This window comes from Aspergillus wentii (genome assembly GCF_001890725.1).
Source record: "Aspergillus wentii DTO 134E9 unplaced genomic scaffold ASPWEscaffold_9, whole genome shotgun sequence".
Lineage (NCBI taxonomy): Eukaryota > Fungi > Ascomycota > Eurotiomycetes > Eurotiales > Aspergillaceae > Aspergillus > Aspergillus wentii.
Window position 1 is genome coordinate 1480308 of NW_024467840.1, and position 25445 is coordinate 1505752.

The window sequence follows — 25445 nt, forward strand, 5'->3', positions numbered from 1 at the left end:
GAAGAAAGAAGAAAGAAGAAAGAAGAAAGAAGAAAGAAGAAAGAAGAAAGAAGAAAGAAGAAAGAAGAAAGAAGAAAGAAGAAAGAAGAAAGAAGGAGAGAGAAAGAATCTACCAGGCCTCTTCCACATCAAGAAGCCATCTGCGGACTCCTTCCCTCAACGTATTGTCGGCTCCAGCCAAGGAACGCTTCCGCTCCCTGTCTGCGAGGCCCAGTTCTCCATTCACATCTTCACGACAATGCTCAGCGGTTACGCTTCGGACTACTTCCTCAAGGGCTCCAAGGACCGTTTTGCGACATTCTGCACGCGGAACTTCAATTGGAGCAGCCACCTCCTCTCGGATTACTGACTCGGAAGTGGTTTTGTCATCGCCTCTACGTGCCCGTGATGGCGAAGGAGCCCGTGAGTGCATCAAGGAGGACTGTCCACTCTGAGCAAGAACACGCTCGAGAGCATCGACAAGAGTGCCATCGAGATCCATGACAGGTTCTTCAACAAAACGTTCCTCCACATTACTGTGGTTGAACCCATCCATGGTAGAGTTCACAGACTTACTGGAACTGTTAGCTTGAGAGAAAAAACTCGTAAGCTGCGATGTAGAGTTGCCAGGGCCATTGCGAGGTGTGACAGGACGAGAAGCATTAGGGGGTGTTAATGGGCTTTCCCAAGAGGCGTTGTGTACGGGGACCTTTCGCCTCAGGCGCAAACGTTTGACTGTGAAGGTCCTAGCATCTGCAACTAACGTAGTCGCAACATCCACCCATCTTTCCGGTCCGTCCATATCAGGCGTAAAAGAAATATTTGGAGTAGGTTCGGCTTGCATTGCACGTTTAATGTGGGCCTCCAGATCCGGATAAGGTCGCACCGCTTGCAGCAAGAAGTCTTCATGAAAACTCTTCAGCCAGCCAGCAACATTGATGTTAGGGCCTTCAGGTTCCCGTTGGGCACAAGGGAATCCAGAATTGCTGCTATGGGTGGATGCCATAGCATCAACACTAGTAACTGATGTCCGAGTCTTCTTTGGGGACGCCACTGTGGAATCACCAGACGATGAGAGAGAAAGAAACCCAGGCAACGGGAGATCAACATCCACCACTCCATCATCTGCTCGTACAGACATTTTTAGGGGAGACTCTCTGACTTGATCATTCATTGACAGGTCGGGTGGAACCTCCTCGAGGCCATTTTGAGCATGGGAGTGAGGAATTGAGATGTTGCCGCTTGTGGCCATATTCGGGATTTCTTCTGGCGGAATTGAGACTTCTTTGACCATTTGGCTCAAAGTTGTTGGGCTCCGGGTCGAAGCACCGACATTTCCAGAAACAGAGCGCTTGCGAGCCTCATACGGAGTAGCCACCTCGCTGCCATCGGTAGAGGATTCTTGACGAGAGCTCCACAAGCCCGAAAAGAGGCTACCCCATCGGCCACCGGTGGAAGGGATACTGCTGCCGGTACTGGCTGCTGAGCTTTCACTTCTTTGTAGGTTCCTCAACAAATTCTCTGATGCGAGGCTGTCATTCCCGTCATCCACTGTCCGATCATGTCCTTCTCGTTCAGATCTATTTTGACGTGAAGCAAAATGCGGAACCGGAACAGTGCTACTAGGAGTTGTTGTAGATGTCGTCGCAGAGCTGGTGTTCTTGTTGCGAACATCTTTGGCATGCATCGGCACACCTAATGTTCTGATGGAGCGCGCATCAGACCCTCTTCGCTCTCTACCCATGTCTGCCTGAATAGTTGATTCGATATCGTCTGATCGATATGCAGTCTCAGTAGAGGATACGCTTACTGATCGCTGGTGCTGATCAACCTCAGCCAGGTTCATGCGTTGAGCACGAGATCGCCGCTCGATGGCTCTTCGGAGAGATTCTTGACGAAGAACAGGTACGCTCGGTGGACTCTGGGAGATGGCGCGTGTTGAGGTCGAAGTGCCCGGGCGAAGAGGAGATGGGAGTGGTTCAAACCGTTGCTTCGCTGGCAGAAAAGCCGCTAGCAAGAAGATGAGCCGCCTAGCCGTCATCTTATCCGGAGAGATAATCACGGTTCGGTTTGAAAGGATTGGGTCCAAGTCCTGCTGGGCCTTCTGCTGCAAATAGTGGCGTCTTCGATACCAATCTGGGCCCAAGGCATTGAGCCACTCAGTATGATTACCCAAGAATGCTGTGATAAGAACCAGGAAAAAGAAACTGTGTTCTTTATCACCTAGACTGCGAACGATCGAACGACCTTCTTCTCTCCACACACCCCAGCGGCTTTGGCCCGTCACAACATACGGTGTCTGAAGAGCGACGCTGATTCGACGAGTGCTACGGAGCGCCTCATCTTTGAGCTTTGAGTTCACAGCTAGTATGTTTGCTGGAAGATGCACGATAGTTTGGTTCGTCCGCTGCATATTTGGGGCTTTGGCAGGCTTCGGGTTCACACCTGACAATGAGTCAACCTTCTTTAGAAGAAACAAGATCTCTTTTCGAGCGAGCCTCTCCATGTGGGATAAGGTACGGTTGATGACATCCCAGTGATCAACCAACAAGTCAATACGTTCATCTAGACTAGCCGGAGGTGAAGCAAGTGAAAGGCTATCATCAAGGAATCCGCCACGCCACCGGTAGTCTGAATCCAGGGAACAAGAAATGCCCTTTAGAGAGTCAACCCCTTGCGAACTAAGCCGTGAGATAGGACGTGTATTGTTTCGGGCAAGTAGCGGAATTTGGATTGTTATTGCTACCGCATACATGGGGGTTTTCTTCTCTTTGATCTTCCTGCGCTGCTTCGAGACATCCGGGAAGGGAAATCCTGTTTCGGGAAGAGATTCCTGATAGATAGAAGCCGCATAATCGCCCTGATCAGTAGATGCATCATCAACCTCTGGAAGATTAACACTGAACATCCTTGTCAGAAGAACGGTAACCTTAGCTGGTGGTTTGGAGTCATTGCCCCGACTAGGACCAATAAAGCTTGTAGGGCTGCCGGTTGTGTGCGCTCTGGAAAATGAATTGCGTGCTGCAGGGGACGCACTCGAAGTTCTTCCCGGTTCATCATCGGCAGATATGATGTGCATTTTTGTAGACGACCCTCGATAGCTGAACGCACTACTGCCAAAAATACAATTCAACAGACCAGAATCGTTTGAATCGGCCGAATGACGCGAATGTCCAGGATCATGCCACCCCCCAGCAGGTGACAGTGTTGAACTGCGGCCTCGAGCACGCGAAAAGGCACCTGGACCAATCGACGACCGACGTGCATCCGCTGCCATGGATAAAGGACTTGGCTCTGCGGCCGACGAATGCGGCATATAGCCTCTTCGCGATCCCCGAGATATACTGGAAACCGTACGAGAATGTCTATTCCCTTGATTTTCATACACCTGAGAATCTAGCCCGGTATCTGACGGGGAAGCACGAGTATCCAACAGGACACAGGCATCTCGATCTCCCAGTGCATTCTGGGCAATAATCACACGAAAATCCTTGGTTGAGTCCAATTCAATCCCACCACGATCATCGTATGCACCAGTTGTGGAAACGTTCGGGGAATTAAAGGTTGTGTGAAGAGGGTAGGCGTGGGTATTGGAGCGTCGGAGCAGACTGGCGTCGGGAAACAGAAGCCCGGAGGTGTGCTCCTCTTCGGTGACAGACTCTAGCTGGGTTGCATTTCGTGTGGAATACGCCGATGGGTTCAAGGTCGACGCTGCCGTGCTCAATAAACGACCCAGCATGGTGAGGAGGGGGGAAAGGAAGACAAGGAGTGAACAGCGGCCGGCGGTAGGCGAGGAGGCGAGGAGGGGTTTTGTCCACACGAGAGAAAAGACAATAAATGAACAACGCTTTGGGTTTGATCTTGCAGAACACAACAGGCAGACAGCTAGGATTGACTAGACTGCCGTTTCCTCCATCACACAATCTCAGCGAGGGGCAATCATGATCGAGGGGTTCGATCGAGGGGTGGTTGTGGGGGGGAGCCTGAGGTGGGAGAAAAGACCACCACAAGTTGGCAAGCAATTGGGAGTGATCCACTGGTAAAATCAAGCTAAAAGAGCCAAGTTAACATTTAGGAAGGATTAACACAGTATTCCCACTTAGAACGTGGAGGATTAAGTGACCACTCCAGAGGGAATGAGGAGAAGAGGAAGCGGGAGGCGTTGGGGAACAGAATCACAAAAGGGCGGTGAAGGATGGAGGTGGATGCATGATCTCAGCCTCATCTCATTGTGATACTGGTTGCATGCGATATTCATTCACAACCAGACATCCAGAGGATATCCTGCAGTGTTGGGTTACACAAACATCTCATCCTGCATCTGGGACGGTCCTGTCTGGGTTGATTGGAGAGGTGGGAGTAGAGAGACGGCAAAGGGTGACATCCAGGACAACGCAACTGGTGGATATATACCCGTGAACGGGAAAAGAGGAGACAAGTAATAACACTCGTTTTTAATGCCAGGGATCAGAAGAGGTAAGCAAGATAAGGCAAACAGTCAGATTATGTCCCGAAACAAAGCAGATCATGCTTAATTATCATTGTAATATCCGAAATCCACTTGTCATTTCTTTTTTGGTTGTCTATTCTACAAACGAAGATCCACACTCTCAGCTCTTTTGCGTCTTTCGCTTCACCTTGTCCACCAGCTTCTTCAAATCCTCAGACCCCGCTTCCTTGGAAGAGCTCTTTTTCTGCTTCTTTTTCTGGTCGCGAGAATCACCTGCTTCTTCGTCATCCCCCCGATCATCACGGGTTCTCCGACGTTTCCGACCCTCTTCCAACACAGCTTTCATGCCCGACGTTGCCTTAAATTTAGGGTTGGTGGGATCAATAGCAAATTCGTGGCTTTCGTACAGTCGAGAAAATCGCGGATCACTGACGTTCATCTCGAAGTCATCTGCAGGGCCCTCGGTTTCCTTGCTCTTGCTCTTGCCCTTCTTCTTTCTGCGCGCTTGTTTTTCGGATTTCTCAATCGCATTCATGTCAAAGTGCTTGATTCCGGACTTGTCTTCGTCGACCATCAGCAACTCCAGCTCTGCTCGCTGGGCTGCCGATGCCGCCTCTTCAGCTGCACGTTCAGCCTTCTTCTTGCGTTTCTCCTCCTTCCGACGAGCCGAGGCGGAAGCCTTGCTATCAGGTTCGTCAAAGAATGGGTCATTAAATCCTAGGTCATCATCCTCTTCCTTTCCTGTTGTTGCGGCGGCGGTCTGACCGTCGCTGTCGGCATCACCTTGGTCTTGCTGATCCTCTGCAGTGGTGCCTTGTTTGCTTGCCTTGAGCTTCTCCTTTCTGCGCTTCTTCCTCTCGCGCTCCTTACGCACGTATTTTTCGATCGTAGTCTCATCCTTCTCAGGCTCATTCTCAAAAATGCTGTCGTTGTTAGGACCGCCGGCGAGACCCGATGTGAATGTAACCTCCATCTCACCAACCGGTCCGTCTGATTTGGAAGGCTTGGGTACCTCTGCACTTAGTCCCAACAGAGCGCGCATTCTTTGTCTTTCATCTTCCTTTTTGGAAAGCTTGGAGGTTGCTCCGTCTTCCTTTGTAGCATCGAAAACTTCAACCTCTTCTTCTTCTCCATCCTCATTGTCGGAGCTATCGCTAGCCAGGTATGCCTTCAGGTCATTCTCGTCGATTTCCTTTCGACTACCACCAAATGCTCGAGCCTGAGCTTCTTTACGAGACTTGTCGTCTGCATCCCAGGTCAGCTTGACCTTGCTGTGTTGCAGCGCATCGGTCACAAAGTCATTTGGTTTGTATCCATCCGGAATCCGTTCGCATTCATCGCGGGGCCTATCGTCAGAGAAATCGGTCTCGTCGGGCACAAAGCGGAGATCAAAAAAGTTGGCACTCGAGAGATATTCTGCTCCATCCACCAGGTCATAGACGTGCTTTGCGACATCTTTAGATGAGAATGTCATGATAGCATAGTAGTAGCGTAGTCGCTCCAACTGGTACTGTCGTAGTTGTGTCGAGTTAAACTCCTCGCCTTCATCACCCTTCAGCATCGACTTCTTGATCTTCTCCTCTTCTTCGTCCGAGTCAACCTCATCTTCATCATCGTCTTCTTCGCTATCGTCTTTCTTCGAAGCGAAGATCTCTTTGGGAGGCCCTTCAGTTTCTTCTCTCTCCAGTCTTTCCTTTCCGAATTCACTCGGGTAGACAGAGACCTTCAACACACGACCCCCAGTAGGAACAAAGCTAGAAAACACAGCCATCAAATCCGTTGCCCGGATATTATCCCAATCCAAATTGACAACTGCTATCCGCTTTGTAACATCTCCCATGGGTATATTTGATTGCTGCTTGTCGGGGAATTCGTGTTCTTCGAGATCCTCTGCCTCTTCCTCGCTTTCCTCATCACTTGAACTCTCCTCTTCCGAAGAAGAGTCCGAGAACCCTCCATCTCGTGCCGGATCATAAGAGCGGCTTTCGACCTTCTTCAGCTCTTTCTGAACCTCGTCGTCGTCATCGGCGCTGACTTGTGCGTCCTCATCTTCACCTTCGTCCTCGTTCTCGTCCTCGTCCTCGTCCAATCGGTAGAATTTTTCCAACTGCTTCTTTGTGTCATCCCGGGCCAATTTACGTCCATATCTATCGACTGCAGCATTTTTGGAGAAATCCTTATCGTGCAGCATGTGCGCGAAACGCTGATCGAGTTTCACATGAGTCTGACGTTTGCTGGGGAGGCGATAACGAGGATCGGTTTGGATATTCGCAAATCGAGGGTCCGCTAAAAGAAGATTGATATTAGTTATTTGTTCTAGGAAACAGAAAGTTAATATAAATGAATAATGAGCATATCCTTACTGATGACAGAGTCGGCTTGACCTTTGGCGCCGCCGCTCTTCTTGGACTTCTTCTTCTCGTGGCTCGGCATTGCGGCAGATCCGCTTGCGGAATAAGAAAGAGACAAAGGCTATCTGGTAAAAATAATTTGATGTTTGATCAAATTATTGAAAAGAAAAGTTGTTCAAATGCCTTGGTTGACTTGCGCGACAATAATTTTTCTTTGCGGGCGGAGCCAAAGAATCTTCGGCCGAATTTTTGATGTGGCCCGTGCATCGAGAAGGCCCTCTATCGCAACCATTTTGATCAAGAAAAGCATCAGCAGCAAATGCAAAAAGCAATTGATTCTCTTGAAGAAAGTCTCTAATTTCGTAATATTTATAGTTGCAGCAACGCTTATATGTATATTGTTTCTTTGTATGCCACCCCTTGTATGCACTAGTAACCAAGATGTCTTCTGTTGAGTCTTCAAAAAACTATCCAATATGCCTGTCCAGATATTTAACAACCAAAATATCTTCTCTCCATCCATCGAGGTTCTTTCTCCTCTTCAATTCTTCCCACAATGACCTTGACCTTGGGGTATACTGCGCTCAATCGCTTCAATCCTCTCTTGCCTGCAGCACACGTCACGAATACGATGTTATGTTCTTCCACTCCATGGTCTATGAGGACACGCACAGCCATCAAGCCAGCTCCCCCACTCGACATTTGAGGGTCAAGTAGCATTACAGTAGCATGCTCTTCAATCCCTGGAGGCAGCTTCAAGTAGTGCAGCTCTGGCTCCTGGCTCCGCTCATTGGTCTGGATGAGCACGCGACCAGTGATACAATCGGGAATGGTTCGTTTGAGAGCTGTCTCAAGACACGAGCCACCGCGCAGAATTGCAATAGCAGACATGGTTCCTGCTGGGTTCAAGCCATTATAGCTATTTTCTTGTGGTGTCTTCACCTCCACCGGAATATACAAAGTATTGTCCAGTGCCCTAGTACAAGCCCAGTCAGCGATCAAGCGTCCTGTCACGTATGGCCGCAAGACTATTTTACTTACTTTTCGATCAGCATCGAAGCAAGTCGGTCAAAATAAAACACAAAGTCAACCTGCTCGGTAGAAGGGTCTTGAAGAATCGTATTCATACCCACGAGCTGCGGCGTTTCGGGCATTATGTGCACATTTGGAGATAGTTGTCCCTCCGAGGCAATGAGGCCCAATGTATGCAAATCGGCTCTGTGTTTCTCAGACTTTTCTTGGAGATTACGCTGGATATGCTTGACCACCATGTCTGGAAGGATTAGCTATGTGAAAAGTAAGCCACACAGGAAGAGAAAGTAAACTTACCGATGGCAGTTTTATTCTCAATTCCACGGGGAATAATGATATCTATCGTATTGTCAGAACAGTTTTGAAAAGGGCACTAAAGCATTCGCATACCAGAATTTCCCCGTTGAGGTTCAACATATCTTTTAAATGATGGCTTAACATAGGTAAACCATTGCTTGATGATCCCATCAATATCTCTCTGTCTTTCCCGGACATCACGCAGGACTGGCTTCCTCTTCGTTAGCGAAATGTTTGATACGCCATTCCAAGGGAAAGATAGCACCCACTTCTGCGTCCCAGGCAGACATCCATATCTGCTTCGACAAATATCTAAAGAGTCATGGTAAGCACCACGAATGTCTAGAGTTGATCGCTAGTTCCAGGATATCTACCTTGACATCCAAGAGTTCCAGGATCCTTGGGTCATGGAGGGCCAGAATTCCTTCCAGTATCAACACATGCGGTGAGTATAGAGTGGTCGTTTGAGGCTGGCGTTGGTGTTCAGCAAACGAATACACAGGAATGTTTGCTTTTTTCCTTTTCAAACCGTTGACCGTTAGCCTCCTTCATATGGTTATATGTTGTCAAGACTTGACAACTACAAAAGAACAATATGATATACCCTTGTTTCAAATCCCTTAACGTGTGCACCAATGCGTCAAAATCTATGGCATCCGGGCAATCAAAGTCATACTCGTTGGCGTGGGCTTTTTCATGTTGTTCTGGAGACAAGCTTTTGTAGAATGAATCCTGTAACACCCCAAGTGTTAGACAAGTTATTGCTTCTGTTATTGGTATTCTTATTTTCCCCGCCCTTTCATGGATCAATAATTACCATTACAAGAATAACAACCCAAGGCAGATTCAGGGACTTCACAATCTCCATTGCCACGGAGGTCTTGCCAGAGCCTGAGCTGCCTGCGATACCGATAATGCTCAAGTCCGCCCATGGCGGAGAGTACCGCTTCTCCGTCGTCGACGAGTAAACGGGTGAAATTGACTCCATGATTTCCTACTCTTTCACGGAGGAAAATAAAAAACTAGCCGGTAAAAATACTCCCAATCCTTCGACCATGGCACTCAAAAGAAGAACGATGTTTTTTTCTTTCTGGCAACAAGGCGAGGCACCGCCGGCGCTTGGGAGGGGAACAATTTCCAGCTGATAAGAATAACAGTGGAAGATACCCAAAGCTTCCTAGTGATCGGCGCTTGGACCAGTTGGGCTTAGCCTGTCCGCGTGACTTTCGCTTGCGGCTTAAACGGGGCTAAGAAAATCGCCCGCCTATTTCTTCACTGCAATTTTCAATTCTTCCTTCTTCCTCATTCTTCAGCATAGCCACTCCATGGCTCTCGTCTGCGAGGCTTTCCATCTTCACGGACGGGCTTCTGGATATCAAGGTGCTTCATAAGCTCAACAGCTATCACTGCTAGAACCATGGCTTCTGCTAATTTTGTATGCTTCCTGATGGGTTGCGCACGCGTGGTGGTTGGGTTTTAACGGGATGCAGATGTCTCCTACTCACTCCGCCACGCCAACATGGCCTCATTTCGAGCGAAAGGTCGATGAGGTCAGGCCTTCCAAAACGTGAGTCGCCGTTCCCATCCTCTCCCCTCCGATCCCTGCCCGCCCCCCACTTCATGATGCTTTTCAAATCAAGTTGGGAATCTCTCTGAAAATAATTGAGGAGAACATAATTAACTTGTCCTTCTGATCATTGTTCTACTTGTCACATTGTTTCAATTTGTTGGAGTATTCCGGACTGTGGCTGACAATATTTCTAAAGTGACATCAACTGCTTGGTAATGGACTACCTGGTCACCAACGGCTACCCAGCTGCTGCAAAAAAGTTTGCAGTCGAGGCCAATATTCAACCAAAGGTGGATATTGAGTTGATCCAGGAGCGGGTAGAGATCCGTACTGCGATCCATTCTGGTGATATCCAGACTGCGATCGAGAAGATCAATGAGCTTAACCCTGAGGTATGGACTACCTCTCATTTAATTCCCCCCCCCCCTCCCTCCTTGCTAGGATTATACCAGTTTCATGCACCACTCATAACGAGCCTTATGGGTCTTGATGAAAAACAAACATCTTCAGTCCTCAGTATGAACAGCAAACATACATTTCATGCCATCTGTTTTCACTTCTCTTTTGCAATGTGTCATACTGACTTGACATTGATAGGTTCTGGATGAAAACCCATCTTTGCATTTTGCATTGTTGCGCCTGCAACTTGTGGAGTTAATTCGCTCATGCACATCAACACCGGAGGGAGACATAAGCCCCGCACTCGAGTTTGCAACATCGCAACTCGCCCCCAGGGCTCCCACCAACCCTCAGTTTCTCGAAGACTTGGAAAGAACTCTTGCTCTTCTAATCTTTCCTACTGAGAACCTGGCCCCATCCCTTGCCCCTCTGTTACACCCAGACCTTCGTAAGGAGATCGCAATCAAGGTCAACGAGGCTATCTTGCAAAGCCAAGGTGCCCGTAAAGAGGCCCGATTGCGGAACCTGGTCAAGCTTCGCGCTTGGGCGGAGCAAAAGGCCCGTGAATCCAAAAAAGATATACCTGAAAAACTGGATATCGGCCTCGTTGGTAACAACACAAGCCAAAACGGCGCCTCAAGCGACACTGTAATGACCAACAACGGAGACATTGATCCAATGATCTCGTGACATATCTGATTCAACCATATAATCATGGTGTCACTCCGTATTATGCATAACCTTTTCTTTTTATCTTTATGTATAGCGAGGCGTTTTGGCGCGGGAACGACTTCCGCAATTGGCGAAGCCTTTGTATCGCGCTTCTAGGACCTATTTAATAATCGAATACATCAGTCTTCTCAATTTCAATGTTTTTTCTTCGCAACTCTTAAATCTACGTGTCTACCCACAGTAATTATTCGCGCTAAATATGGAGACCTTTGTATTTTGTGAGTCGCGTCTGACTAGGCACAAAGTGCAGCAAGTGGTACAGTTTCGATACACTACAAAACTCTTCTGAAATTTGGGACACATGGTGTAGACAAAAAAACATCCATCCACCAAGATGTTCTATAATATATGATTATATACGTTAGTCTTTCAAACAAGATGACGCTGGATGTATATAAGGATATCCCGAGGATATAAGAAACAGAAAAGGGGGGAATTTTCCAAAATTTGCCTATTTCTTGCGTGAAAGCAAGACATTAGAAGAGGTTTGAAAGGAAAGCTTTGGTTGGTCATATCTGGGAATAGTCCAGATGTTTTGTTGGTGCGGTTAAAAGCACATGAGATCTGCGAAGAAAACACATAATTAGTTCCATGTTGCATTGAATGAAAATCGAGGAGGTTGAAGATAGGAAAATACCTCTTCCAAAGAGTGCTCTCTTGGCCCAATCCATGGCAAGCATGCAGCGGGTCCGGAGGCTGACACTCTGCGCGAAGTAAACGCTTCGCCAGAGATACATTGCCAAAACACCTCCACTGAAGTTCAATCCGCCAAAGTCGAAGACAGCAGCGTTACTGATATAGGCTAGACTACCGAGATGCTTGTACTTGAAAGCCTTGTAAACAGCTTCATCAAGATCACCGTGGTCGATCTCATTGGCTCTCAGACCGGGCAAAGCGGCGGCGATCTTCGATAGCTTTTTCCCTAGGTATTCACCCTGCTGGTTGGCACGCTGTGCCGTGGCAGGCAAAGACGTAAGTTTGGTATCGATCTGGTGAAGAAGCTCGGCCAATTCGCCAAATTCAAGGGTACCAGATTGGTCCTTGTCATACTGCTCAAAGAGCTTGTCCAATCGGCGAAGATGGTTTGAGGCTTGAGGGAAACGCTTCTTAACCCGGTTGGCAACTTCACTCCACTCCCTGAAGTTAAGATGCACCTTGCGAGGGTCCTTGTTCTTCTCCCAGGCAATTGTGCGCACGAAAGAGACAATGTTGTCAGCCACGTTGTTCTGGACGGTAGAACAGTCGCCAATGGCATATACATCGCCCAAGGGTGCTCCAATAAGACGAAGGTGCGCGTCAGTTTCCAAGGCATGCTTGTTGTTCTGTCCCTCAAGTTTGTCCGAGAGCTTCTTTGAAATCTCGGCTCGAGCTATAGAAATCGTCAGTCACAGTGATACAGATACATAATAGAAGGTTCCACTCACAAACACCGGTTGACCACAAGCAGAAGCCCATAGGGATCTCCTTCACGACTGTCTTGCCATCTTCTATCTGTGAGAACAATACCTTGTCTTCTTGGACCTCCTTCACGCGGGAGTTGGTCAACACATCAACGAGGTCACGGGAGAAGCGGGCCTACATGCGTTAGTTTTGTACTTGTTTCACATTATATAGTTCGAGCAATGCATACCTCGGCATATTTAGAAAGAGCTTCATCATATGTGTTCAGGATGTGGCTCCGACTTTGAATGATGTGAATAGAGATCTCGTTCCTCAAAATCTTGGGGAATGAGTGAAGCAAGTCCTCGTTGAGCAAGTCGAACAATTCAGCGGCAAACTCGACACCAGTTGGGCCTCCTCCGCAAACAACAAAGGACAGCAAGCGCCTTCGTTCTTCGTCGCTAGTAGTCGGAAGACAGGCCAATTCCATGTTCTCCAGCACCTTATTCTTGATTTGTCGAGCATCGTCAATAGTTTTCAGGAAGTTGCAGTGCTCCAGGCCCTTGACACCGTGTGGGTTCGTGATACAACCTAGATAGTTCTGATGTTAGCAACGATCTCAGTCGAACAATCAACAAAACAGGCAAGTAACCATACCAACACCAATGACAAGCTTGTCATACGGGAGATAGAAGCTCTTCTTATGTCCATTTGCATCCTCTTGGGAGATCTCAACCAACTTCTCGGAGAAATCAACGTCTTCCGCCCGGGCCTTCAGGAAGTGACCATTGACTTGCTGAATGATCCGACGAACAGGTTCGACGAGCGACCTCAGACCAAGAGTTCCAACAGTTGCCGAAGGCAACATAGGTGTGAAGAGAAAGTAGTTGGTTGGGGACACAACGGTGACATGGTAGTCGTCAGGATTAAGGTGCTTAAGAAGAGCAACACTTCCCCAGCCTGTGCCCAAAATCACCAGCCTTGGTTTATCATTCTGCTTTTGTAATTCTTCTGAGTCGCTGTCACTAACCAAGACCTCGGCGATGGGCAGGTTCTTGGGCCCTCCATGACGGGGGTTCAGTGCCAACTCCGACACAGGGATGTCTTCCGCACTGGAGTCGTCGCGGTATGTAGTCGCATCATAGATGAAGAACGCCACCACTGCAGCACCACTAGACACAATGAAAAATCCACAGTATGCGAATGCCTTGAAGATTATGTTACTGATGGCTGATGATTGTCGTGGACCGTTAGGAGCCTCAGCTACCGCTGATTTGTGACGGACCGATAGTAGCGGAACGTCGGCAGGCCGAGTCGACGCGAAACAACGGGGGAAGGGTCTCCGGCGAGGAGCATGCAAAGCCCGAGAGGCAGCACGGCCGGTAGTTATAGCGGTCCTAGAAGCATGAATGCGATGTGATAGCAACCCAATTGACCTCAGCGCAGAGCCATCCGGGCGACTCCGGAGCAATACCGCGCTCATGGCTGCCCAGGTGATCTGGAAGAATAGATATCAGTGCCGGCAATTAGAACCGCCAGGGTTCATAGCCGAACGATCGACACAAAGGAGCGTATAATTGAGTTGACTATAGAAAAGAAAAAAAAAAAAAATAAATATAAAGGTTGGCCAGCAATAGTCCCAGAACTTCGGCAGAAACAAAGGCAGGTTTTAAGATAAATTTGGAACGGACACAACTGATACGACGTCATGTCATCCGGTACCGGTGTGTAGGTCACGTGAGGGGATCGACACCGCCAGACAGCTGTAGAGTACGTACTACAGCGAGCTGGGCTGAGCTGGTTGTGCGATGTAAATTAACTAGCGATAAGATGGAACAATTTATGCAGGAAAGAAAAGGCGATTAAATGAATTATATACTTATTTGAATGATAAATGACAATATCTAGTCATAAAAAAAGACAGGCAGTCTGCTGCCCAGCAAGATCAAGTAGTAATGTCACCGGTAACTGATGCACACCACCAGCGAAAATACCCCCGGTAGATAATAACAGGAAAATTATCAAAAAGCAAACCCTCAGCCCTAGTCTTTCCCCAGACGTTTCTCATTAAATATGAAAGCAAATTGGATATCCCCTAACGCCAGACCCGTCCCATATGCGACGTCTATGTGATGATCAGTAAAGAGCCAAAATACACCCCATTCAATTCCAATCCAGGCTCTCCTCCGGCTCCATGCTGGCTCTCTTCTTCCCAGAACCACTTTTTCGTCCCCTAGGACGCTTAACGGGGTTCGTTCCTGAGACGGAATTCTTTCGTTTCACGGGTCTCGGCCCACCCGCTGCGCCCAAGGTAGCTGCTGGATCGTCCAGATCAGCATTGCCATCCAAGCTGTCACCTTCTGCATCTTGATCCTCGCCGACCTTGAATTCGTCGTCAATCGCGAGCAGGGTGGCAAATTCTCGACATTTCGCGAACATGTTTTCTTCGTTGTCTAATGATGCCATATTCCTGGAAATGGCGTCCCAAACTTTGTCGCCAGTGATTCCATGAACCTTTGTAGCTGATTTGTTGAGTTCTTTGGAAACAGCTTTCCCTTCTTTGTTCCGGACGTGGGCACTCACGCCATAGAGACGGCGAAGGTAGGTTCGGGCCTCCCAGAGCATCGAGAGTGCCGCAGCTGCAGTGGCTAGCAGCCGTAAAGTTTCCGGATTCACTTGTAGTTGGAGCGGTAGCCCAACTGAACCGTCTGGCCCGGGAACAGCAGGCTGGAAACCCCCCGGCGCCGGGGGAAAATCTATTCTAGGAGGGAAGATCTCCGTTTCGATCGTATGAGCCACGACTGTTCCAGTCGCAGCAACAATACGCTCCATGCATCCGATGGTCGGTACAAGTTCAGCCAATTGACCATATTCGAAAAAGGCCAGGTTTTGAGCTACGAACTGAGCCAGCAGAAGGTGCTCTGGTGGGTTCCCTTTGCTGTCGAGGTTTTTCAGTTCGAAGTTTATCTTTGAGCAAAGGTTTGAAAGGAATTTCTTTTGGTATCGACTGTTGCTGGTTTTGATAGTTTCAAACAACGGGGCAAGTTTGGCGATGTAGGGCCGGCTGAGCGCGCCTGTGGGATCACCAACAACGTCCCGCTGGTAGTAAAAGGCTTCTTGAACAGCTCGCATATATTCTCTCTCAAACATTGATTCGTATTGCTGGTGGAGCATTTTATGGGTGTCGAACGCAACTTTGGCGATGGCAGGGACAGTGGAAGTCTCCAGTGAGACCAAAACGCCCGCACATTCTTTAGGGTGCACCAAACCTTGGCGGTTGATACTGGCAATGAGTTCAATGGCGGTTAGGGCATACGAATCTTGTCGTGACTGTGCAACTCGGAGCATGCTTTGGAGAAAATGCTGCGCAATCAACGCGGCCGCTCCATCGTTGTCATTTGCTTTCAATGATCCACCTAACCTGGTAGAGCCCTCTTGCTCCGCTACCTCAGCGGACGGCATCACGGACTTTTCGGCCTTGCCTTCGTGCATCGCGAAAAAGTCTGCAAAGGACCTCAAAACAATATTTTGCAGACTTGCGTTGTCTTCCTCGAAGACCATGGACAGTATCTTCCTTGGTTCCTCCCTGCTAAATTGAGCAGGCCATGACTGACAGATAGATCCTACACTTTCAAGCGCCATGATCCTCAACTCCACAGGTTGTTTTGGAAGGGTAAAAGGTATGATAGCGTCAACCATTAAACCTGCCACAGACCCGCCAGTCCAAGATGGGAATGCAGTTTTAAAGTGCAGTGCATACTTTTCCAGGTCGCAATGCCGTCCAACGCAGCCTGCGATTCGAATGTAACTTTTGGCCCGAGCGAGTACAGAGGCATTGGCAGGATCTGCGAGATTGACATTTTTGCAACTCTGAATGGGTTTTACCACCGAGATTGTAAGCTTTACCAGTCTGTCAGTATTTTGCAAGACTCCGTTTATGGTCCAAAGACAAGCCATCACCTCGTTCAATTCTGAACGGGCTAGCTTCGCAACACTCTTGAAAAGATCATTTTGAACTTCTTTCAGAAGAGTATTGTGAGCAGTAGACAAGAACGGCAAAACACAACGATATATCACTACCACAGACCGGAAAATAAAGAGATCCTCCGCAGTGGCAAGATGTCCAATATAAGGATGAAGGGCTTCCAGTTGGTCGGGACTGAACAGTTTCGGGTTTGCTTTGGCGAATACTGTAATTGTCTGAAGGAGGGCTTGCTGGTACTCCTTTCCTGAAGACTCGGTGTCCTCCACCAGTTTCTCGAACATTGTCGCGACCATCGCTTTGCATACCTTGAAATTCAAAGTCAAAGACTTGGAGTTGTCTGACAAAATTTTCTTGACACAAGAGCCGAGGGTTTCGAGGGCTGTTTCGCTGCGTTGTACTAAATTGACGATTAAAGTCACCTGTTCTCCAATGCCAACCTTCAATCTTGGCCCATCCTGGGCTGAATCGATGGACTCATGGAACGGAGCAAGCCATATCTCCTCAAAAGTTTGGCGCGCCAATGTTGCCACAGTATCTTCAAGATCTCCAGTCCGTTGAAGAAAGCTATCTAATATTGCCAGCTTTAATTCATTGCGCAATGTCTTAAGATAGATATCTTTGAGCAACCCAATGCAGCGCTTTCTCACACCAGCTGTCGGGTCCGCCGCACAAGTAAGAATACTCCGGCATCCATCTTCTTCGAGCTTAGGTTTCAAAACAATACACTTGGCAATCAAAGAGAGGGCAGAATCCCGAACCATGGGCGATGCGTCAGCAGCACACCGAAGAATTACACGCATGACTGAAGCGTCTCTGTCAAGGAGACTTGGGTCTTTCTCAAGCATATAAATCACACTCTTCAAGCTGCGACTGCGGACCTTGGCTTGATCACTGGCGATTGAATTGAGAAGAACCTTAAGAATGGTGTCGAAGGCTTTACAAAAGCTTGAATTCAGGACAGTCAAAATATAGGCGAAACGTCCATGAGCAGTAGACACTTCATCAAAATGTCTGCAATCATGTTAGCATTATATCCTCGACGCAAAAAAGAACTGTTTCAAACACATACTTGTGAGTCTCCAACCACAATGGGTCAGAAAACAATTTCGACAAAAGATCAACCAGGTTTTCGGTCATATCATCTTGAGCAATCTCATCTTTGTCCTCCGAATTATAGTAGATAGAGCAGACAGTTTTTGCCCACTGTGCGAGGTAATAACCCCGAGCACTAGTAAGTTGCCAGTTATCTGAGTTGCGGTCTTGCAGAAAGTATTCGAGAGTCATTCGGTATGGGCCTTCCGGGACAATGAGGTCTTGAGGATGCAGTGCACGAGACGAATAATCGTCAAATAGCTGCCTCAGATAATCAGTAAGGTCACTATCAGATTCTTCCATCGCGGGAAGCAAATGCTGTGCAGTAACAGCGAGATCAGATATAGCAGACCCCATCCAACCTAAAAGTTCAAGCGCCATGCTCTTTGCAGTGGCGGGGCTCTTATCGAGGTCAGCTATCCCAACCATATGAGAAGCCATTATACGAAGAAGCAGCTCCGCTGCAGGCCAGTCAGTAAACCCTAGCACACTGATCAAATCTTCGGTAAATAAGTCAAGAATATTCCGGTAGGGTTGGTCGCCGGTTTTGGTAGATGTCATTGCACGCTGAACAATGAATTTGACGATATACTGAGCACTGCGCACGGCATTATCGTACAAACGATTAACCTTAGCTGCAAGACGCTCCAGAGACACCTCTGGCTCTTCTTCGTCAGTTTCACTTTGGTTTTCAGCTTTCACATCCCCCTGAAGCTCTTCATCATCGCCAGCTGGCTGTAGGCCACGCTTTGCTCTAGCTGATCGGGAAGCAGGGGTATCCAAAGCAGTTGTTTGCACAAGTTGCATCACCAATGCTGTTAGAAGCTGGATATTCTTTCCATCGGCTAGTTTGAATTGTCTAGCGCTCTGCCGAGTAGATGGGAGTTTCTCTAACGAAACCAAAATCTCATCGAGGATGAAGGGCCGCTGAGCGGGATATTTGGAGAATATCTTAGCAAGCACATCCATGGCTCCCCGCCGAACAGATTCATATTTTTGATATCCCACTGCAGATTCTTTGTCTGTGTGAGCATTCTCAACGAAGATTAATTTGGTTGCGAAAAATTCAGTCGCGGTAATTGCTCCTTCAGAGACATCGATGCGCGACAGAAAATCAGCAAAAAGTGCAAGGGCTTTTTTGCTTTGGTTGATTAGGCCGCTGATAACACGCTTCTGGCTAGTAAAAAATTCGAAATGTTTTCCTTCTTTGCCGCCGGGGCGTGCCTCAACGGCGGGGATAATGCAATAGTCAAATGTTTGGTTGAGAACGTTAGGAATGGCCTCGATCAGATCTTCCGGGCAGAGATCCCGCTCCGTCTGACGGCCAGACATTGTTTGCAATAGCGTGCCGATTGCAAGTAGTGCGTTCACCATGTCCTCACATTTTCTTAGCCAATCTTGTGTTTCAGACTCGTTCGATGGGTCGTCCAGTTTCAGGTCAGGCGCCTGGGCAGCAACAATTGGCTTCTCACAAAGCTTTTGAAGCCGGTTTAGGTAGTCCGAGGGAATGTCCTGCAGTCGCTTGAAGCCTACCACTTTCTTTATTGCCTTCTGGAGATTACTGTGGGTATCTGAAGAAATCATGAAACCGTTTACTTCCAGCGCATTTGCAACTGAAAAAATCGCATTTGAGCGTTCAGCAGAGGTACCAGGCTCAAGTTGATCCTCAGCTTCAAAGACTTCATGGAGCAGATCTTGGAGTTTCACCAAAGCAGCATCTGCCTCTTCCTTCTGGTCTTTAAGTCGAATTGATGTAATATTATCCTCCCCATCATTATTAAGCTTTCTTCTCTTCAAGGAGCTCTGGTCATCGGGCGGTATCGGCTTGACTGGAATTACCACAGATAGGTGGCTTGTAGTGTGAGGCTGTCGGTTATAAGATGCGGTTATTGGCTTGTTTGCGTGGTGTGCTCGTTCGTTCCAAGATGCGATTTTCTGCGGGGGTCCTCCATTGCCTCCATTGTCCATCTTCAAGCTTGAAGGCGGCGGGTCTATCACCATCCAATTCGTTATCATGGCGTTCTAATAAGACAATAAAGATGGGAGACAGTATCGAAGGGCATACGTGGGGATAATGACTTACATCGGAAAGCTATATCCGTGGAGTCCAACATCATTGTTGCAAATGGGCCAAGATCATTGCGACTCGTAACTAGGCCATCAGAGGCGGTTGGATGCGAATGTTCGACGTTACTGATACCGTTGGGCAACTTAAACTTGCTGCGACTCTGTGAGGAAACATCACCATAGCCAGACAAGGGTTTTACCTACAATTCTGTCAACTGTTCACCATCCAGCAATTGTTGCAAATATTCGCGAGATGTCTCTAGGCGGTTAGACTCATCACGCCCTGATTGAATTTCACTGTTTAGATCATGTATCGCAGTACGACCAGCCTGTAGGATGTGGTTTATGGAAGTAGTATTCGAAGGTCGGCCAATGTCAGGGCGTAATATGCAATCTAAGAAACGAGATGTATCAGTCAAAGAAATCCCCCATACAAGCGGTTATCAGTCGTCGTCAAGCATACCTAGACCAAATACAGGAGAGCTAGACATGGGAGAGTATTGCAATGCCTCATCCACAGACAGAGGTCTTGCCCGGCGCTGGGGTGGTCCATTTGGAGCATGGGCCTGCGCCTGAGGATGGCCGTTGATGACGACCTGTACGGCCGGACGCCAGTTTTGGTCCATGACAACAGTCGGTCCCTAATGGAGCTCTGGGGTCGGGGAGACGGGGGATCAAAAAAGACTGGAAAGGCATGCTCCGATCAGAGACATAGCTATTAGAAAGAAAAGCCTAATCCCATGGTCCCGACAGGTAATAATCTCTCTAAGAAGATCATGATAAAACGACGCAATAATTAATGCCAGGCACGCTGCTCTTGCCGCTGCCGCTCTTTACCGCCCGACACGAACTAATGTGGCCCGTGCAAATCTTTCCGACAAGCAGGAAAAGACTTGTGATTTGTCTGCCGACTGTCTACTTGACACTATCCATCTCTCCCTCAGATGCATCATGGGCAGTTGAAATTCTTGCTTGAGAGCGATGCTTACTATCGGGTTCCATTCTCGGTGCTCAGCACCTTCGCTCTGAATCAATACACTTAAAATGTCTACAATTGCCTTTTTGACCTTTGACACGGATTGCTTCCGCTGTGAAGGCTGCGGAGCTCGAAAGAAAAATGAACTGGCATCACCTCACTTGTGAGAGTATCATCAATCACTTTCCATTGACTCTAGTTTCAGATTTTCGTCACCCTCAGACCTATACTCCCACTTTCTGTCAATGCTCAAGATCTGCGGGTCTTGGACAGCTAAGGATATCGAAGCCCCTGCTCAGTATACAGTACATGTCCAATGTTTGGAAGCAAAGAATGCAACTGTGCAATTGTCCCATGCGGGCGCCAGAATCACGGAGCTATATCCCTGTGTTTTCCGGTAAAAGTTGCTGATCATCTATCTACACTGTTGCAAATGACCCATTGGGGGAGGGGGGGATACAGCGACAAATAAGGGAAGCATGTTCTATTTTGTGAATTCACAACTGTACATCTATTAAGCGAAAAAGTGACAACCCAATGACACAATAATTTTTGTTTCCATGACCCATTAAGCAGCAGACACGGCAGCGGGAGCTGTTGCGTCCGGCACCAGCGCATACTGCATCTCCCCGTTCTTCTCAAACTCCGCCATATCCAGAGCCACAATCACGCTATCTCTCACGACTTTCTCCGGGTCATTCAAGAACTTTCTCAGAGTTGCGTCGACGCCCTCCTCGTCGCCCAAGCTTCCAAGGGCTTCGGCGGCTTCGTGTCGCACCATACAAGCCTCACTCTGGTCACTCAGGCAGTCTGTGAGGCTGGGAATCGAAGCTGGGTGGCAAAGCTGGCCAAAGACAAACGCAATCTCGTGGCGGAACAGGGCCGAAGGGTCTTTGAGACCCTTGGCCAATGCATTGACAGCGCTCACGGCGGTAGGAAGATCGGGGGGCGATGCAAGGTCACGCAGAGCGAACATGGCACGGTATCTCTGGAACAAGGGAAGCTTTGTGTCGAGCAGTGTGTTCTCCATGTCAGAGATAGAAGGTTGGCTTGCGGCCATGGGAAGCGGCGGGGCGGGATCAATGGAGCCAAAATCACTACCATAGTTAGAAATTGTCGACTTTACACGCAAAGGCAATGAGCATCCCACTCCGTAAGGGGTACCTACCTAGGCTTCAATTCCTCTGCTTTCTTCTCTTCTGAGTTCTCCCAGATAATTCTGTCCACAGCAATATCGCATGTTTCTCTGATGATGTCAAGTTCATTCTCGTCGTCCCTCATCTTCTTGAGGAGTTCCAGACTGTCTTCAAATCCCAAGGCACCAAGAGCCTCTGCGGCCTCATGGCGGCACATGGCATCCTCCTCGGGGTCCTTGACGACCTTCTGCAGGAATGGCACAGAGTCGGTGTTCCGAGTCTGACCAAGGCAGTATGCAAGCTCATGCTTCAGCAACTCCGAGTCGGAGGCAAAGCCAGCTGCAATCGCCTCGATGGAGGGCAGTGTCTGCTCGGTGGGGGGCTGCAAGCAGGCGAGATGCTTCAGGGAGAAAAGCGCACGGAATCGGCGAGCGAGAGGCTCCGTTTCAGAGGTGAGAACTTTGCGAAGAGTGATGACGGTCTGGTCACCGCCCGCCATATTGTTAGTCGCAGAGGTTGACATTATTTCTCGTTGATCGGTATTGATTTTGTAGAGGTCGAAGAGAGAGAGAAAAAAAAAAAGAAAAGAAGAAAAAGGGACAGGGGAAGTATGGTTCCTGGGTGGTGTGTTTTTTTGATCTTATCACGACGAGATAATAAATTTTAGGTGGGGTGGCGGGGCAGTTGCACGCAGCGGCTAGGCCCAATTTGCTTGAAAATAGGTGTAGCGCAGGCTACTCCCTTCGTTTGACTTTTTTATGTTGCACTGGGGAGTTTGGATCACTGCTATCCAGTATTAGGTATATTCATTGTTGTCATTCATGCTTTCGAGATGTAAGTATGTGTGTACATGAATGATTTACATGGAGTTACGGTACTATACGCGATATATATAATTTGACACTTGGTTCGTTTTTGCTAAATATCTATATCTTTTCCTGTGCAAGCAAAATAGCTGCTTAAATTTATCTCCTTTATTTAAACCCCTCACTGGAAATATAATAGAGGCAGTAACACCAAATCGTAATAGCTTGATGGATATTATTATTGATCCAATGCCGACCTTTTTTCTGAAGCGATGATGAAAACAGCCAAGGTGAGGCATTTGGTTTCAAAGCAAAACTACCATTTGAAAAAAAGCTAGGGTGTGTGTGGAACTGGTGGCCTCGTTGAAGGAGCAATTGCTGCATAAGGGAATGTTCTATCTAGACATCTCAGGGCTATCGATCTATGTAGAAACACTACCAATGTGAGGTGTCTCGAAGAAACTGCTTGCCGCAGCAGGCGATAAGGAAAAGGCACTTCAGCGAAACTGAGTTGACTATTTATGTGGTGCCTACCTAGGTAATCTATATCTGCACAGCTACTGGAAATATCCGGCAATGGGGCTGTAAGGTTGTCACTTGCTATAGGGTATATTTATGAAAAGCAGGATGACATACATCTAGATATTTTGTCACCGGAAATCATTCGAGATATAATTCAAGATGGACTATTACTAAACAATGACTGAAATGAGTCAGAAAGCAGAAGGGCATCTGAATACTTAGGCCCTAGAGGACGCGAAGATAGTGCGTCCATGATACCTGAACTTTATACTTACACTCCAGTTTTAGGCTTGCTGTGCTGACCCATAATAAGCCACATAGACCCCCCCTCAATAGAAGCTGATAGAGGAACACAAGATACCGTAATCATTCATGCTTCACAGACATCACTAGGGAGGATTGAATAGAAGCTATAAATCTCTTTCCACGATGTTTCCTGATACGACCTAGTGTGGCAGTCTCTGAAAAAACACTGAACTTGATTGAATCAGTTAAAAAACAAAACCGAAAAGAAAGCATAAACCGGCGGTTATGTACATAATACAGATGGAATTGTTTTTTGATTATTTGGTCTTGATGTGCTTGAGCTTCTTCGGTTCGTGGGAAAAGTTGTTTGCGTAAGCCTTGGGGACGATCTTGCGCTCATTTGGTTCCTGAACGAAGTACTCGTATCCCTGCTTCTGGGCAAAAGCGATGGCATCCTCCTTCGACTTGAAGGTCAAATTGGTTCCCTGCATGAAATCGGCAGAGGATTGGTAACCAATGAGTGGGTTCTCCCAGCGATGTCCCTTTTGCAAAATATCCCAATCCATTCGCCAGTGGTGGCTGTGCCAGGTTCCGGACTGAGAGGCGGGCTTGGAGGGGCGGTAGATTCTGGAGAGGGGGGGGATCAATGATCAGTGTTTGAGGACTTCAATCTTTTCGAACTTGATAGTCTTACCTGACAGTGCGAGCCTGGAGGTCGGTGGGAGCACCAGAAAGGACAGCAGCAGGAACAGTTTCACCGGGTTCACTGCCATCCATAGCACGCTTGGGCACAGGGGAGAATTGCCTGAAGGTTCTGTCAGCCAAAAGAGTTATGATGACACGCGTGGGATTCGTACGAAGTGCCGTGGTCAATCGTGGCCTCATAATCAGGCTGGTGACGAGCCATTGCCTCGGAGGGCTTTTCCTGGCTGATCAGGGTGCTACCCTTGTTGGGAGTAGTCGGTGCATCCGAAGGGCTGGTCTTGACAGAGGGATCACGGACGGCATTGGAGATAAATCGCACATTGACGGGGGCGATGATCCTGCCCGCACGGAAGCAAGCGGAGCCTCCTACTCTGAGAAACGACATGATTGTTGATATGTCGGTGGTGGTGTGGACAAGGTGCACCGCAACAGTAATGCAGTCGCAAGGTGAGGTATGCGGCAAGAGTGGTCGTCGAGACAAATCTAAATGCGGTTAGCGCGACATGAGGCTCCCTGGCCTAGGAACCGCTCATCCGACAACCCGCTTTCTCGCGAGCACTTCCATCCTCTCCGTCATCATCAATTGTCCCTGGTTCAGATCCTCGAATCAAGGTAAGCGAAATAGTTTAGTGATATATTTGCCATTCCTTTTCACGTGGAACTCAAGGCAATAATTTTAACACAACGCAGTTCGCCCAAGATGAGCTACATCACTCGCCGAGCCCTCTCGACCTTGATCCCTCCCAAGGTAAGGACACCACGGGAATGGAAATAGAAAGGCCAGAATTTGTACTTTGACAGATGCTAACTGCTGCATAGATCGCTTCCCCCAATGTGAGATACTTCTTCCCAAGTGACATTAGTCCTTGGTAGCCCCCGAGTCCTTTTTCACCCCAGGAAGTTTTTTAATTGCGACACCGAGACTTCACAACCGATACCTACCTCCCATTTTTTTGCGATACGATAACTGACACTCGAAAAGGCGATCGGTGCCGCCCAGGATGCCGCTCGTATGGAGCGTGTGGTGAACTTCTACGCCCGTCTCCCCCGTGGTGCTGCTCCTGAGGTCAAGCCCACCGGCATTTTGGGACGCTACCAGGCCCGCTACTTCGGCAAGAACGCTTCTGCTGCTCGTAAGAACTTCCCCCCTAATCCAATGAAGCATTTGACATTTTAACTAATTGCTTGTGTCTTGAACAGCCTTTGTCCACGTGATTGGTACCCTTCTCATCATGGGTTACGGCATGGAGTACTACTTCCACCTTCGTACGTTTTCAAAATACCCCAGTATATGACCATTGCATGTCTAACTTGAGAAAACAACAGGTCACCACAAGAACCACCCCCACTAAACATTTCTTTCTTGTTTTCAGTGGCGGAGGATTGATGTATATACCGCCAAACCTAGAGTGATGGCAAGGTAGAAGAAGAGAACTCTCAATCTTTGTGTTTCAATATCAAGTGTCATGCTATTGCATTTCTCAAAAAACCAAAGCGAAATGAGGCAGTTCGTAGCGTAGTCTATTAGGTATAGTCTGTTATTATCACAGCTATCCATGATCTGTCCCATTTTCCCCCAATACACCAACGTATTGAAACTTTTTTTAAGACAGCAATAAAGAAAAAAACATAGACATATTTACATTTATTTCTACAGTGAATAACGAGAAAATCAATATTTTGAAAACCATTTTGCTAAAAATGTGGTCATCTATTGCAA

General features: G+C 48.0%; 8 protein-coding genes across 8 annotated transcripts; 2 read left to right on the forward strand and 6 right to left on the reverse strand.

Moving 5' to 3' along the window:
* Positions 1–109: 109 nt before the first annotated feature.
* On the reverse strand, positions 110–3718 carry ASPWEDRAFT_121527 (uncharacterized protein; the record flags this gene model as incomplete). Its single annotated transcript, XM_040829089.1, has 1 exon — positions 110–3718. One exon carries the CDS (start codon positions 3716–3718, stop codon positions 110–112), a length of 3609 nt encoding a protein of 1202 aa, XP_040684319.1.
* An 871-nt stretch (positions 3719–4589) lies between these two features.
* Positions 4590–9248, reverse strand: ASPWEDRAFT_63128 (pre-rRNA-processing protein ESF1; the record flags this gene model as incomplete). The annotated part of the gene is made up of 9 exons (XM_040838684.1): positions 8927–9248; positions 8714–8841; positions 8484–8628; positions 8379–8421; positions 8203–8316; positions 8110–8151; positions 7822–8053; positions 7449–7756; positions 4590–6745 (listed from the first exon to the last, which is right to left on the reverse strand). Exons 1-9 carry the CDS (start codon positions 9095–9097, stop codon positions 4590–4592), a joined length of 3339 nt encoding a protein of 1112 aa, XP_040684320.1. The 5' UTR covers positions 9098–9248.
* A 226-nt stretch (positions 9249–9474) lies between these two features.
* On the forward strand, positions 9475–11075 carry ASPWEDRAFT_46263 (uncharacterized protein). The gene is made up of 4 exons (XM_040836727.1): positions 9475–9544; positions 9600–9676; positions 9876–10071; positions 10277–11075. The coding sequence occupies exons 1-4, from the start codon at positions 9527–9529 to the stop codon at positions 10766–10768; spliced, it is 783 nt and encodes a 260-aa protein (XP_040684321.1). The 5' UTR covers positions 9475–9526; the 3' UTR covers positions 10769–11075.
* On the reverse strand, positions 10984–13847 carry ASPWEDRAFT_46264 (putative NADH-ubiquinone oxidoreductase 64 kDa subunit). Its single transcript, XM_040836728.1, has 5 exons — positions 12848–13847; positions 12441–12781; positions 12235–12385; positions 11448–12179; positions 10984–11374 (listed from the first exon to the last, which is right to left on the reverse strand). The coding sequence occupies exons 1-5, from the start codon at positions 13671–13673 to the stop codon at positions 11358–11360; spliced, it is 2067 nt and encodes a 688-aa protein (XP_040684322.1). The 5' UTR covers positions 13674–13847; the 3' UTR covers positions 10984–11357.
* A 187-nt stretch (positions 13848–14034) lies between these two features.
* ASPWEDRAFT_165023 (putative sister chromatid cohesion protein Mis4) lies at positions 14035–20000 on the reverse strand. The gene is made up of 5 exons (XM_040829900.1): positions 19798–20000; positions 19539–19728; positions 19351–19487; positions 17245–19258; positions 14035–17186 (listed from the first exon to the last, which is right to left on the reverse strand). The coding sequence occupies exons 1-5, from the start codon at positions 19958–19960 to the stop codon at positions 14354–14356; spliced, it is 5337 nt and encodes a 1778-aa protein (XP_040684323.1). The 5' UTR covers positions 19961–20000; the 3' UTR covers positions 14035–14353.
* An 878-nt stretch (positions 20001–20878) lies between these two features.
* On the reverse strand, positions 20879–21969 carry ASPWEDRAFT_120669 (deoxyhypusine monooxygenase; the record flags this gene model as incomplete). The annotated part of the gene is made up of 2 exons (XM_040829004.1): positions 20879–21407; positions 21479–21969. The coding sequence occupies 2 exons, from the start codon at positions 21967–21969 to the stop codon at positions 20879–20881; spliced, it is 1020 nt and encodes a 339-aa protein (XP_040684324.1).
* A 1342-nt stretch (positions 21970–23311) lies between these two features.
* ASPWEDRAFT_46268 (ETC complex I subunit) lies at positions 23312–24184 on the reverse strand. The gene is made up of 3 exons (XM_040836729.1): positions 23878–24184; positions 23715–23825; positions 23312–23647 (listed from the first exon to the last, which is right to left on the reverse strand). Exons 1-3 carry the CDS (start codon positions 24108–24110, stop codon positions 23338–23340), a joined length of 654 nt encoding a protein of 217 aa, XP_040684325.1. The 5' UTR covers positions 24111–24184; the 3' UTR covers positions 23312–23337.
* Positions 24185–24409: 225 nt separating this feature from the next.
* On the forward strand, positions 24410–25393 carry ASPWEDRAFT_46269 (F1F0 ATP synthase subunit f). The gene is made up of 4 exons (XM_040836730.1): positions 24410–24473; positions 24545–24858; positions 24926–24991; positions 25052–25393. The coding sequence occupies exons 2-4, from the start codon at positions 24738–24740 to the stop codon at positions 25075–25077; spliced, it is 213 nt and encodes a 70-aa protein (XP_040684326.1). The 5' UTR covers positions 24410–24473; positions 24545–24737; the 3' UTR covers positions 25078–25393.
* The last annotated feature ends 52 nt before the right edge of the window (positions 25394–25445 follow it).